The sequence below is a fragment of the Rhyacophila brunnea genome, unplaced genomic scaffold (assembly GCF_057557595.1).
Source record: "Rhyacophila brunnea isolate RB1 unplaced genomic scaffold, BYU_Rbru_1.0 scaffold_19, whole genome shotgun sequence".
NCBI classification, from domain to species: Eukaryota; Metazoa; Arthropoda; class Insecta; order Trichoptera; family Rhyacophilidae; genus Rhyacophila; species Rhyacophila brunnea.
Window position 1 is genome coordinate 16587942 of NW_028232848.1, and position 14144 is coordinate 16602085.

The following is a 14144-nucleotide window of genomic DNA, read 5'->3' on the forward strand; positions in this document are numbered from 1 at the left end:
CTGTGACAGTCATTTAACTTCAATATAAATATATTTGAAACGTGTGGACAGTTAGTGGTGTCATATTATAGCTATCACTGTCAAACCTTCCGTTGAATTCGAGTACCATAGATTTGATAAAAAATATCATATGGCACACTGTGTAAGCATAGTTGATATTGACAAAATGTTAGAGATGAGTGGAGGCACCCTTCGCCACTGTGGTATACCTACCTTTGATTTGGGTAATAAATCCTCCAATTATTATTATTCTCTATATCTATAAATAGTCAATCAATTTCTAAAACATTGAGAAAAACTTTTACCTAAACCAGGCCCAAGCAGTAACTTCCCGTTGGGGTAGGCAGATTGAGCATCGCTTGGGGGCGGCAGTTACTCGAAGGGCGGCAAATCAAGGAGAATCGTTTAAAATTTATTACATATAAGTACATAAAAGGTTTAACAGGACTGTATTTTTTTTCAGGTTCCGAGGTGACCAGAAACGACACGTGCATTGATGATAAAAAATAATGTATAAAACAATGGGGCGGCATTTTGTCTCGGGGCGTCACTGGGCCCAAGGCCTTAATATTGTAAATTTTCATAATATTGTCAATAATTTTGTGTAGTTTTTTTATTTTTATGTAAGTAAATTATAAATATAATATTATTGTATATATGTATAAGACGTACGAGTATATAAGTTCGAAGGATTCAAATCTAGGTTAGCAAGTAAGTTGCCGTGAAGTGCTCCATTTTTTTGCTCACTGTCAACTGTGGTACTACGAACTGTGTACGTACAATAATTTACATATTATGATCGGGTTAACTTTGGGGGAAATTTATAATTTTACCTAAAATACATGAGTTTTTTCAGTAACAGTTAAAGATTTTTGACCGCTGTGAGTAGTTTATTTATCGATATAAACACATTACATAATTAGGTATTCATAAATAGAGAAAATAAATATTTAGTTGCTAGGGTGAGGAGGTCACATGTTTAGCAAATACAGTTACATTGAGGTGACACATCGTATAATTTATTTTTTTCAATACTGTTTTACTTGAGCGTTTTTAATAAGTTACTACTGATTCTGTAATAGGTGTAACCCTCGCCACCACTGTAGATTATCATTGTATTCATTAACATAATATAAAATAAATGGCATTCAAGATATTCATAATTAATATTCATTGATAGAACAATTTGAAATAAGGCAAAGTATCCAAAGGAGCTGGAAAGTTTCGGTACCACTTTCTGCCCGAGTACAGTATTAGGGTTTCCTCTCGGTAAGTCCACATGCCGTCGGGAAGGTAAATATCTCGTTTGATGGCACCTTTCACCAAGACGGGCGCCACAAGAATTTTCCCTCCCAGAAGAAACTCTGAAAAGTATCATATTAAAATTATATAACCCAAATTTGCCAAATATTGGTCCAACAAATTGAATCTGTGTCGACATCGGCCGTATTAAATATTATGTTGAATATGACAAGTTTTTTATAGCATCATGGAAGGCGGTCGTGCTTAATCTTACCCGTAAAGTTGATTTTCTTGGTCTAAGAGGCTATCCATGGACTGAAACCGTATGCGGCACGCATATGGCGCGTATATGGCACGCTGCTCGAAACGTTCATACGGTTTCAGTCCATGGATGGCCTATAAGTCTTATTTTATTTTTTATTTTTTTTCGACCATGTCCGATCCTAATAGGATCATATGGACCTCCACAGAGTAGAGGTTTGTATTAACAGATTTTTTTTGTTTTTTTACGAGAAATGGATGTCAGCCACTTGCTCAACCTATTAGGTCCATACCCTGACTCACACACAGACTGAAAAACAATCTGTGTACTTGCCCAGGATTCGAGCCTGGGACCCACGGTGTTATAGTCCAATGATTAAGCCGCGCGGCTACCGTTATTAGTGCCTACTCTTTTAGTTAAAATATCTTTCCATACTTTCCAATTGGAAATATACATATTAGTTCTGTCATTACGATTGGTAAATACACCGATAAAAAATAATAATTACCATCGTTTATTCCCAGTGCAGTCTCATCGGTTGGGTCGACCCACCAGATAGGGGCGTTGACGGGATAGCCCTTCTCCACACTGTCCTGCATCGCAGTGTAAATTTCATCCGCATAATTCGCGTGGAGATCCGTGAACTCGCGGCAAATCTTTATTGTCTGTAAATAAATTCATATTATCAATTAAGTACCTTAATTAACTACAAAGCATTGCGATTAGCGTAAATTGAACTATTGACCTCAGATAAGCGTAGTTATTTGAAATAATTTGCATCAATCATAGACGGATCGATAGGTTAAAGCAGGCACCTTCACCGCGTTGATCGCGGTATAGCTTTTGGTAGAATTGAGTCGTATAAAACATAATATAAAAAGCGTAGAGATTCAGTTGTAACATAAAATGACTTCAACCAAGTTTTGAAAGTGAAGCATTAAGGTGAATACTTAACCAACTACAGTCACCTAACGGAAAAATACGAAGCTTGCAAGTTAAGAAGTGTTTTAATGAATAAATACACTAGGTAGGTATCTAAATAGTTTTTTAAATTTAAAATCAAGGATAAACTGACAATGAGAAAAATCGTTACAACATGTGACTACGTTAAAATATCCCATCTTACCAATTTTACCATTACATATTATTTTGTTGCCATGATATTAACTATTAAAAAAATGCCTTGTCCAAATTACGATACGTACGTTAATAGTTTTCAAATTAACCATGAGTAAGCCCGAGTGACTTCATTGTATTACGTATTCAATCACTCACGGTCGGCGTAGAAGTGAGAGAAAGAGAGGATGTAAATCTCTGCGCTTTAACGTGTCGTAATTCCACTTACCGTCACGTAGTAGTAATATTTTGACGAGAAGTGTCCAGTAGAAAGCCAAAACTTATAATTTTCACGACGAATGGGACATAGAGTATTTATTCGTATTGATAAAAGACAATTATTAGATGTGTCTGTTTAATTTTTAACGCCTAAATGTTCTCAGTCAAATATAATACCCTCGTTCAAGTTGAAGAATGATAACTAGGGTTTGGTAGGTCACTGCCAGTGTTGATACTGGATAGTAGATCAGAGCCTACTTGAAGTTGGACGGTTATATGTAAATTGTACGTAAGTATAACATTTTACCGTAGCACATTTCGCCACGAGCTTTCTTATCGGAAAATAACACGTAGAGCCAAAGAGATTGAACGGTCTTTAATATACGACCATATATTTCCGATACAACATTTCACGTTGAAGTGTGATACGGCGAACTGCATACGTACAAAATTCCAGACACGAAGTTGGACATGTCTGGCTTAAAATAAAGAGCACTCATACGGGCAGAGAAAATATCAGAGGTTTTCAAATTTATCCCTATTCTCTACAGTTTATTTATGGTCCAATCAAGGGTGGCACCAAATGGCGGTCATTTTAGAACGCTGGGCTCTACGGTCTCTACGAAGATTACAGTGGAATTCAATCAATGGATATTATAAGACTGCGCTGGCCAGGTCATGTACCGTATGAATGACAATCGAATCCAATATGATATAGAAGAAATATTCAGCCAGAAACCACCGCCTAGATCAGGGGGGGCAAACTGCGGCCCGCGGGCCGCATGTGGCCCGCCGGGTATTTTTTTGCGGCCCGTTATCATTAATTGTACTTCTGATAACTAATAACTTTTTTATATATTTTTTAAAAAATATTGACAACAGATTGAAATTTGTTTAGCAATAGTACGCGATCCATTTTAATAGATGTTGATAGTGTACCGACAGAGCTACAACTTGAAATTATTGATCTGTAGTGTGACACCGATTTAAGAGAATTGCATCGTTGTGAAGAAATCTCCAAATTTTACAATGCCCTTAATTTAGACAAATTCGACCAACGTAAAGATTATGCAAGAAAAATGTTCGTTATTTTTGGATCAACCTATATTTATTATGTGAACAAACATTTTCGATCATGAACCTCAATAAAAATTCTTTACGATCAAATATCTCCGATGCCCATTTACAAGCAGTTTTGAGAATATCAACTACAAAATTAACACCTGAATTTAAAAAAAATGTACAACAGTTTCATACTTCTCATTAATTTTTTTGTAATGTTTATTTTTCGTGATAATAAGTAGTGTATATCTAAAAATGATATTTACTTGCGGCCCGCTGCTCATTTTGAATTCCTGAATTTGGCCCTCCAGCCAAAAAGTTTGCCCACCCCTGGCCTAGATGAAGCTACGAAGATAGTCGTATACTTGAGGTAATGAAGTGGAAAGTGGTCACTGCTGATAGGGATAGTTGGAGATGGACTAATGAGTTGTTACTCTTCTGGTGGTTATGCTGATGATTTAAGAAAACGAACTGACCTCGTTGTCGTAATCCCAAGGAACGAATGAGTACTGCATGGAGGGCATGAAGACATTGGCCTGCATCCAGCGAATGAAGAGTTCCTTAGATGGGCGCTCGTTGTAGCCATTGCCCCCGATCATGTCGGGCAGCACGAACGTGTATCCAGCCATGTTCATCTGCAGAAGAGTGGTTACCAGCGTCGGCAGACCATTGTCCCACGTCCATACTGTGTATTTATCCATCATGCGAACAAACACGGGCAGATCTTGGGTCCTGCAATACTAATAATTAAGTAAACGCGTGGAAGAACGGCCTATCTGCAAAAACTGTATTCTGAGATATTGAATGATAAAGTTTTTGAGATATTATTGTTCAAATCGTGCCCAGCGTCATATTTTTTTCAAGTTTTTTCTAATAGATATGTCTCTGAGACGTTTTTAAATTATGTAAGTAGGTATATAATATTTATCTGGAGGAATAATATTTATTAGTAATACGATTTTCTTATTCTTCACAAGTTGGGTTTAGTAAAGATGTGGTGGTGTCTCTATGGATGAGCCTGGTATCAGATATATAATTATATTGAACTCCGAAATGATGATAGGTAGAAGTGAGGTTATAATGCCATTTTGAGTGGCATTATATGTGTGGATCAAAACCAGACTTGTCCAACCCACAAAAATGAAAAAAACTAAGTTAGCTATCTCTTCGCTATTAATATTCATTTTTTTGTCAGGTTCAAACATGGCTATCGCTAATAATAATTGTCGTCTTACGAAACTACCATCTAAACTCATGTCTTACAATCACATAAAATAATAATTCATTATGAGTGCCATATTTGTCTGTTCCACATGAAAATGGCGGTCAAGTCTGACATTCGCGAAATGCTGGATCAACAGATAACAGTGAATACAAAACAAAAAAACATATCAAAGACACATTTTATAATAATAAAACTATATTAAAACACTGAGCTCTTTTACAATGAATCTATAACTTTAACTCTAGTTAATTATCACTCAGAACTAAATGAATAATTGTGGGTTGGACAAGTCTGGTTCTGGTCCACACATATAATACCGCTCAAAAATGACATTATAACCTCACTAGATAGAATAATCATTTGACAGCTAACTTATTGCAAAGACCTTTGATGAGAAAGTTGCATTACAATTAATGCTATAATGATACCTGGCATTTTAAATAACGATCCACCTATGCCTTCAATTGACTTTCTTGTTATAAAAAATCTAAAATATTATATTATTATTATGCTGACCTTTGTCCGGTACGTACTTCAGTCATGGGCCCTGCTAAGCCAGCAAATCTCACGTAATTTATTACGTTGATCGACGGCTGTTCAGTAATGTCACCAGTTTGAACCGCAATCTAAACAGAAAAAAATGACAGTTTATTGGAGAGTTTTAGTCAAAGATATCGAAAAAAACTTTCCTATATAGACGGAGCCTAAGCCCTGAATATATTATAAACGTGACACTAAAGAAAAGTTAGACTTAAAAGAAAGACTAATTATTGTTATTAAACGTAGTTTTGCAGAAACCAGCCAATACCTGCACTATAACAAAAACAGACAAAATAAGCACCTTTGTGTTAGTTATATTATAACTATTTAAAACTACACAACTATTTATAGATACATAAAAGCTTTCTAAATGATTCATACGTATATTTAAGATAAATTTGTGATTTTTAAGATTGGCAATTTTCTACAATATATACAATAATATGTCTAATATTATACTCTATAATAGTGTTTCGCAATCTTTTCCGTATCGTGGACCCCTTACAATGTGTATGAAGTTTCCACGGACCCCTCGTTATAAGCCTGTTATTAAAACCACTCTTTTCAAATTTTCAACCTTTTCCTCAAATTTTAATTGAAAACATAAAGGGATGTAAACATACTTAAAATTTATTATTATATAATAAAGGAATATAAATTAAAAAATGCTCTACTAACAAACCGTCTGCCGCAAAAATAACGCATATACTGGTGACTTTAATTGTAAGTTTTTTTAAATTTTAATAAAAAAATCCGTGACACAGAATGCAGACGAGTAACACAGCAACAAGTGTTTTTAAACGTTTGTTTACTCCCCTGACCGATCCAGTAAGTTAAGGATATTTTAAATATATTTGTGTTTTTCTAAGGCTGGCCGTTTTATGTAAAAATATATATTATTATTTATAGTTTATAATATGTACATTCTGCAGAAATCGGCCAGGTAGGATTTATACCTATTTTCAGATTTCAGGAGCAACAGTGTTCGATTGTTTTATTATTATTTGTTAAGCATGCAAGAAGAAAGTCTGACAAGTGAATGACGGTAAGTATGCAAAGATGTATGACCTGTGGTTGCCATTGAGATTCCCCTGCGTCAAACTTGAAGCTGTCGAATTCGTACTCCTTGATGAGACGTCCCACTCTAAAAATCCACCAATAGGCGCCAGCTTGGTTCGTGAAGTCCACATATGACGCACGAGTATTATTCTGGTTCCACCACTGCGTAAGGATGCTGCCGTCCTCCGATTTCACAAAGTATCTTAAAACGTTATAAGCATTTAATCAATATAAGTAGAAATGTTCACCGATCAAAACATAGTATAGATACCGAACTATCAGATACAGTTAGTGGTAGCGATAAAAGAAAAGAATTGACTTCGTCTGAGATCCATTCAAAACCTAGTAAGCGACATGAAATTAAATATTCAAGAAAGATAAAAAACAACGTTTAATGAATTTTATCTGACAAATAAAATTATGTTTTCTGGTAAGTACTTATTAATTATCAAAATGATGTCAAATACTTTAACAAAAATGAATGGTTTACCGAATTAAAAACAATATGTATACATATTCGGCACATGTATACGAGTAAGCAACATGAGAAAAAATTATTAATTGAGTTAGCATTTACTTGGTAGAATTCCATTTTACAAGAAATGAAAATATAATTAATATTAAATTCTACAGGTTTTTTTAAAAAGGTTTTGATAATGGTGTTACAACCGAAATAGCTATCGACAAACCTTTTTAAAAAAACCTGTAGAATTTAATATTAATTATATTTTCATTTCTTGTATCATGAGAAAAAATATTCAGGAAAGATAAAAAAACACGGTTTTATGATTTGTAATAATTATAGAAAAATGAATGATATCCCAAATTGAAAACTCAGTATGTATACATCTTTGATTCTAGCAGAGGGTATAATATTATTGTTTTATTGATTTATAATTGAAGATATAGTAAATAGTTACCTAAATACCATTAGTAATGTCTGTGGTTCGTATTCTATTGCTAGATGCATGGTTATTGCCAGGATGTTTGGTGCCTCCCCCCCCCCCCTAGCTATCACTAAGAATAAGAGCAGTATGATGTTCTACAGGTAGTGTCCACCAAATCCGCAAATGATATTCCGTCGAATCCCTGGATTCCTCGAGGTAAAATTAATGGTAGGTATTCTGTGTATTTTTAGCGATTTTAAAATAAATGAATTATTGAGTTGTCGGCTCTAGACATATCATATTATTATGAACCATTAATCTTGACCCCCTTTTATGGTAGGCTAGTAACATGCGACCATAGAGATATTAAATAAAAAGAGGGGCAAAGAATCGGCTTTCTCATACAACTGAACAGCGCTCGAAATGGAAAAGTTTACGAACCGGAGCGCTCGACAAAGTTTCTGAAGATATTTACATAGTCATCAAATCGTATGTGTATTTTATAAAAATGAGTGTGTCAGATTTTCTATTCTATGGCCTATCTAGCTCAGACGGTCTACATATTTTTTCCACGAGACGGAGCGATAATTTTACAAATTTCACGAGCCGGAACGGCGCTCCGGTGCGTTCCGTTCCATTTCGAGCCCTGCAACTGAATGAAGCAGGCCAACAATAGCCGACAACTTACGAGAAATAGCGTCGCGATAAAAAAAAATGCACCGCATCACAGAGGATTTAATTTGGTCATTATAACGTACCCATATAATATTATGTTAACGTGGAAATTTTGCCGCAACTTGATTATCAGCCCGCCTCACCATACTTTTTCACCATACTAGCCTGCTTCACCATACTTTCATATAACATGCCGCCCCAGCATGCGACCCTTCGACATATTCAATAAATAGCTATTTTTATTAGTCATGAAATACCCTACAAATACTTATAAAATATAATTCTACATGTGAATTATCATTTAGATATATCAATCATCATATCACATCAAATTGCATCACACAGACACATATTATATTATTAGAAAATGTTAATATTCTGTGAGTAAAATAGCGCCTTTTTTTACTAAGAGAACAAATTTGTGGTGTGTGTTTATCTCACTTAACTGGTCGACCCGCAAAGCCAGTCCTTCAGGCTGGAGTCATGTCAGCCCCCCACCCCTTGTGGTATATATTCTATTTCTAGATGTCGCTAAAAGAACTCAGTAGCACTGAACTTCAATACGGAACGAAACCTTAATCAGTATAGTCAGTTAAAAAAAATCAACTTACCCCTTATTTTTGGCTTCCTCGTAAGACGGGTTGCAGTTCTCGTTAATAAAGGGATGAAGCCAGAGGGTCACCCTGAATCCTAAATCTTTCAGGTCTTGCACAGTCTTCTTCATGTTAGGAAACTTCTTCGTGTCCTCTGTGAACGATCCGTAACACTCCTCCCACAGATCGTCGATCTCGATCTGGCTGTTCTTGAAACCGTTAGCGACGATCTCATTAGCCATGCTCATGACGACAGATTCATTGATCGCTCTAGAATATCGTGCCCATGTCGACCACACCGGATGCTTAACCATCCTGAAGTCGGGCACATCAGACGGTTTCCCCAAGTAATTGTTGACAGCATATTCGTGACCTTCTCTGGCGTCATTCGTCATTATGAAATCGTAGGAAAGAGTGTTACTTGGACGTTTCTGAGAGAAAGGTTCCTTATTTTCGGATATGAAACATAAGTGATGGTCTCTTATGTTGTTTTGATCAATGAATAGAGGAACTTTTTTGTCAACGTATATAACAGTTCCCTTGGAATTTAGCCAATAAGGTTCAGCTATGGCGCAATTGTCGTATGGTTTTGTTACATACGAATATTCCTTATAAAACATGCTTTCAATCGGCCATATTTGTCTGTATTGTTCTGGACCCCCGTACCACTTTTCTCTGCCTACAAATATATTCACATTTACTTAAGGCGATTAAAATGATCCAAAAGCAATACAAACTTGAGTAGGTATCTATAAAAGTTAAATATAGGATTATAACTTCTACCAGTGACAAACATGATTATATAGAGTCGATTTTAATAAAAAAAACATTATAGAAATCAATTTTAATCACCTGGAATATTCGTATTACATTCATTATGTGTAAAATCACATAAAATGCACGATCTAAAATCATTTTCATTACTTTCGTGCTTGTATAAATATTCATTGGAATGCTTTTTTAATTACGTGTAATTATTTAATACTACACAACATACAGACAGCAAAATAGTTTTTTAAACGATACATGCCATATAATATCTATAATCGTGTAAAAATAGGTTTATGTATCTGTATTTTTTAAGGATGGCTGTTTTGTGCAAATACATGTCTATAATATTCATTCTGCTGAAAGCAGACAGGATTTTTTAAATGACAGTCTATATTTTTATTACACATTTTTTTCCAAACATATTATGTTCGTATAAAAACTCCTGAACTCCGAGGATATTCAATGAATTAGTGTAGTGAATATAATAATATGTCCTTCAATTTTCAGGAGCAACCGGAACTTAGATGATTAGGATAACTTGGGATGTTTTTTTTCGAACTTCAGCTTCTAGCTTTTTAATATTAACGCATTCAATATTTGAATACAGTCGGCACGCTTTGTGTCCCTTGGTTTATTGCCCTGAAGTAATGAAGTAAACCCCACTTCAAAATGTTTGCCATAACCGGTAGGGAAAGCCATTCCATGGTATAGATTAAAAATGTAATTTTGCATTAGAAATCAAAAATGTAGTGTTATGATTGTTCATCGATGCTCTATCTCGTCTATCAACTTACCGTGAGCAAAGCAATCTACATATCGTTGCGCCTTGGGTGACGACCATAGGATGTTAATTATTACTTTGGCATCCTTAACAATGGCCGTGAGTCGCAACTCGGCGCCATCAAAGGTCAAAGTGGCCGTACTATTCGTGGTGACCACAGTGTAGCTGTCCGACATTGTCCTTCCCAGTTGTCCTATGTGTGTCACATCAGATCCTGCAGAAAACAATTCATACATGACATTTTTTTCTCATCTTATTTTTTTGTCACGGAACTCGCCATTAAAAACGTACAATGTGCCACAAATTTTTCACGGATGACATGTGTTTATGAAAGGTAATACTTTCCATTGCATGTCCTTCGAAAAAAAGGTAGTAAAAACGCCACAAGCTAGATGGCTATCGAAAAATGTTAGATCTGGCGAGAAAAACGTTGGCAACGCTGTGGATACCACAAAAAAATTCATAAATATTTTATTTTTTCTTCTTTCCTTCTTTTTATTTTTATTTTTTCCAGTCTCATTTTTTGTCATTGATAAACCAAAGTACCTACATAAAATAATATGTGCCAAATATCACCCATGAAAAAGTCCAATGATCCAATACTATGAAAGGCATTATTGATTTATTATTGCCGGCTGATAACACTTATTTTTATATGAAAATATCTGACGGCGATTTTCAAAAAACCAAGATTTTTTTCAATCAATTAATTATACATTTTGCTTTAATTTTTAAAGTTCTTTTTCACAGGTATTTAGTAGGTACCTACTTTATTATTTCAGGTGTGCAACTATTGAAATGTTACAGTGATAATATCACTATAATGAGATGATAATCTATTATAATGATACCAATAATCATTATATTGTTATTAATTTTAATATGATCGATCAACGATTATAGTTTATTTGTTTTTGGAATTTTTGTTGATATTAAAAATTAACAGCGATATTATGAAATAAGACTAATAACCATTTAAGTAGGTACCTTAATAATCTTACCTAAAAATAATGATATTTTTTAGTATCCCCTCCAGAAATGAAACACTAAGGCCACCCGATCACGCAGAAACTAAAATCTGACGAACTGGTTGGTGATGGAACTCATAAACTGGCCAGTGACTGATGCTTTGCATACGGTACTACTGAAACCTACTAATCTCATAACCTCAAACTGCCAAACCCATTGTCTTTCCTACTTCATTATAAGATTTTTCCGTAATATCTTTACGGGAATATTCTGGCAGCCTCTAATTATACAGGTCGGAGTATTTCTCAACATATGCCACATAATTTAAATTAAAAATCGGTTCGCCCATCTTTAAATTTTGACGTCTTTTGTTCAGTTCAGCGCTACCAATTTTGGTAAGAAAATATGATTTTTCATCGAATCTACTGATATTGGTACCACTGTTGTATGGGTGACTGGAAACTGAGAAACTTGGAGACTAGCATGTCACGTCTCTTCGGTTTCGGTCGAGGGCGTTTTGAAACTGAAAGATTCTAGTCTTGCCGTCAGCGAGCCGCCATTGAAATACATTAACCAGATACTGGAGTTTCAGTCTCGTTTCTTTTGAGAATTCATGTGAGCAGATGGCCTAAGAATCAGAAAATTTGGAAAGTAACCAAAAGCTATTTAGTACCGATAGTATCTAACTAAGATAAGATCTTAATTTTATTAATAATAATATATACGATTTTTAAAATATGTACACAATGGCATGAGTTTTCGGCTAACCATTGTTGATATCTTCAACAGACAGTAGACACTCTTCGCCATTAACAGATAACAGTAACATCACCCAAGAAAAATATCATACATACCTCGGCTGACATTTAAAAACAGCCCTTTTTCTGAATTGGCGCTGTAGATGAGAAGTTGGGTGGAGTCATCTAGATTAAGAATAACGTCAGCCGCCACCACAGAACATGACACCGCCAATGATAAACCTTTATTAATATAAATATTATATTATTAAAATATTTAGTCACGAATTTTTACCACAACATTGACTACATTGAATACTTGTTTATAAATTGCACAATTCAAAAATAATATTTGTTTTAAACTACTTGAAACTACAGAATAAGTATGCTATTTATTCGGTACAAGGATTGTTATATCGTCGCAAATCTATTGAAAAATTATAAACAAAACGCAGTATTAGGTCATATCCTGATTGGCAGGCGTGGTCTTGGGGTGATTGGACCGATTGGGCGCAATCGGGCCTCGCGCACTAAGTGACTTATGGCGTTATAAAATAATGAAACGGTGTACCTATCCACTTAAGTTGGTGTTTAATTTCTGTCAAATATGTAAGATTGAGTAAGTATAAAACATTTCACATGACAGAAACTTGGTCGGTAGAACTATAGAATTCTTGTAAGAAAACGACGAATCTCTAATGTTTAGTGTAATTCTGGAATTAAATTTAAATTGATAAAAAAGGTTTCTTTAAACATTCAAAATACTTACTCAAATACCAATATTTGAGGAGAAAATAATATTCCTATGCAATAAATCTAAGAATCTAAGTGGCTTACTAGGATCGGCCCTGCTAAGAATACACAATGAAAGGCAATACACCATGAACCTGCGAGCTCATGGTGTATTGCCTTTACGGCAGTCTCCTATACTGGGTCTAGGACGATTTGGCACCGGACAATTAAACGCCACGGAATTCGAAAATAAATAGACGTTAGGTACCTATAGGTACTTTAAAAAAATATTTAATATTATTATTTATATTTAAATGATTATATTATGATTTAATAGTTGGTGAGAATGTAAATATGCAGACGTAAATAATGATTTAATCGTCCATATGTTAAGTTCCAACGAAAAAAGAGTTTTTTATTTTATATAAAGCCTTAGGCATGGTAATTCTCAATCCGCAATAAAGAATACAATATGTAAAGATTAAAATGAATTAAAACTACTAAGTAGTAGATATAAACTGATTAAAATACCTCGTCTACGTTCTGTATACGTGTCTACGACAGTGCGGCGTCCAATTGTCCGGAGTCCAGTAGTCCCATTCCCCCTATACTTTAGCTTTAGCACAAGGATTTTTTAATCAAGGACTAACAATACGGATTGATTTAATTTACAATATGCATTACGACCAGTGGCGGCTTCTTTAATACTGTGCAAGTGCAACGCACTACTTGCAATTTTTGAGACTTCGCTTAACATGTCATTTTTATCCATACGTATATCCACTGAACTGTGTTATGAAATTGTTTGCTGCGATGCTTGTTTCTATGCTAGCAAACAATATTACTATAACTGTAAGGCGCTTTTGCCGTGGCCATGGTGCCACTGTTTATTGATTTACCTATACAGTCGGTACTTTCATCTGACAGATACTCTAAGAAAGTCAAGGAAATACTACAGGTCATCACATAATTTCTAGTAGGCTATACAGAATGATATACTTATACAGAAGATCGATAATAATTTGTAATGAAATAATTTTGTTTTTTAGATACCTACTATAGCTCGTTTCATACTTTCAGCACTCGAAATGTAAAAGTTTACGAACCGGAGCGCTCGACAGTTTTCTGAAGATATTTATTGTAGATATTTAGGTATATAGTTATCAAATTTTATGTGTATATTATCATAAAAATAAGTGTGTTATATTTTTTATTATATGGCTCACTAGCTCAGACGGTCAAATTATTTTTTCCACGAGACGGAGCGATAATTT

At 34.7% G+C, this 14144-nt stretch overlaps 1 protein-coding gene across 1 annotated transcript; it reads right to left on the reverse strand.

Annotated features, from left to right (window-relative positions):
- Positions 1–1170: 1170 nt before the first annotated feature.
- On the reverse strand, positions 1171–10608 carry LOC147072784 (alpha-galactosidase MYORG-like). Its single transcript, XM_085945710.1, has 7 exons — positions 10446–10608; positions 8899–9559; positions 6735–6927; positions 5643–5752; positions 4378–4633; positions 2013–2169; positions 1171–1364 (listed from the first exon to the last, which is right to left on the reverse strand). Exons 1-7 carry the CDS (start codon positions 10606–10608, stop codon positions 1171–1173), a joined length of 1734 nt encoding a protein of 577 aa, XP_085801836.1.
- Positions 10609–14144: the final 3536 nt, after the last annotated feature.

Coding starts and splice junctions, on each gene's coding strand:
- LOC147072784 (XM_085945710.1), bottom strand. CDS start 10,608: ATGTCGGACAGCTACACTGTGGTCACCACGAATAGTACGGCCACTTTG. Junction 6,928..8,898: donor GAGGAAGCCAAAAATAAGGG/GTAAGTTGATTT, acceptor TAACGTTTTAAG/ATACTTTGTGAAATCGGAGG. Junction 2,170..4,377: donor CTTGGGATTACGACAACGAG/GTCAGTTCGTTT, acceptor ATTTATTTACAG/ACAATAAAGATTTGCCGCGA.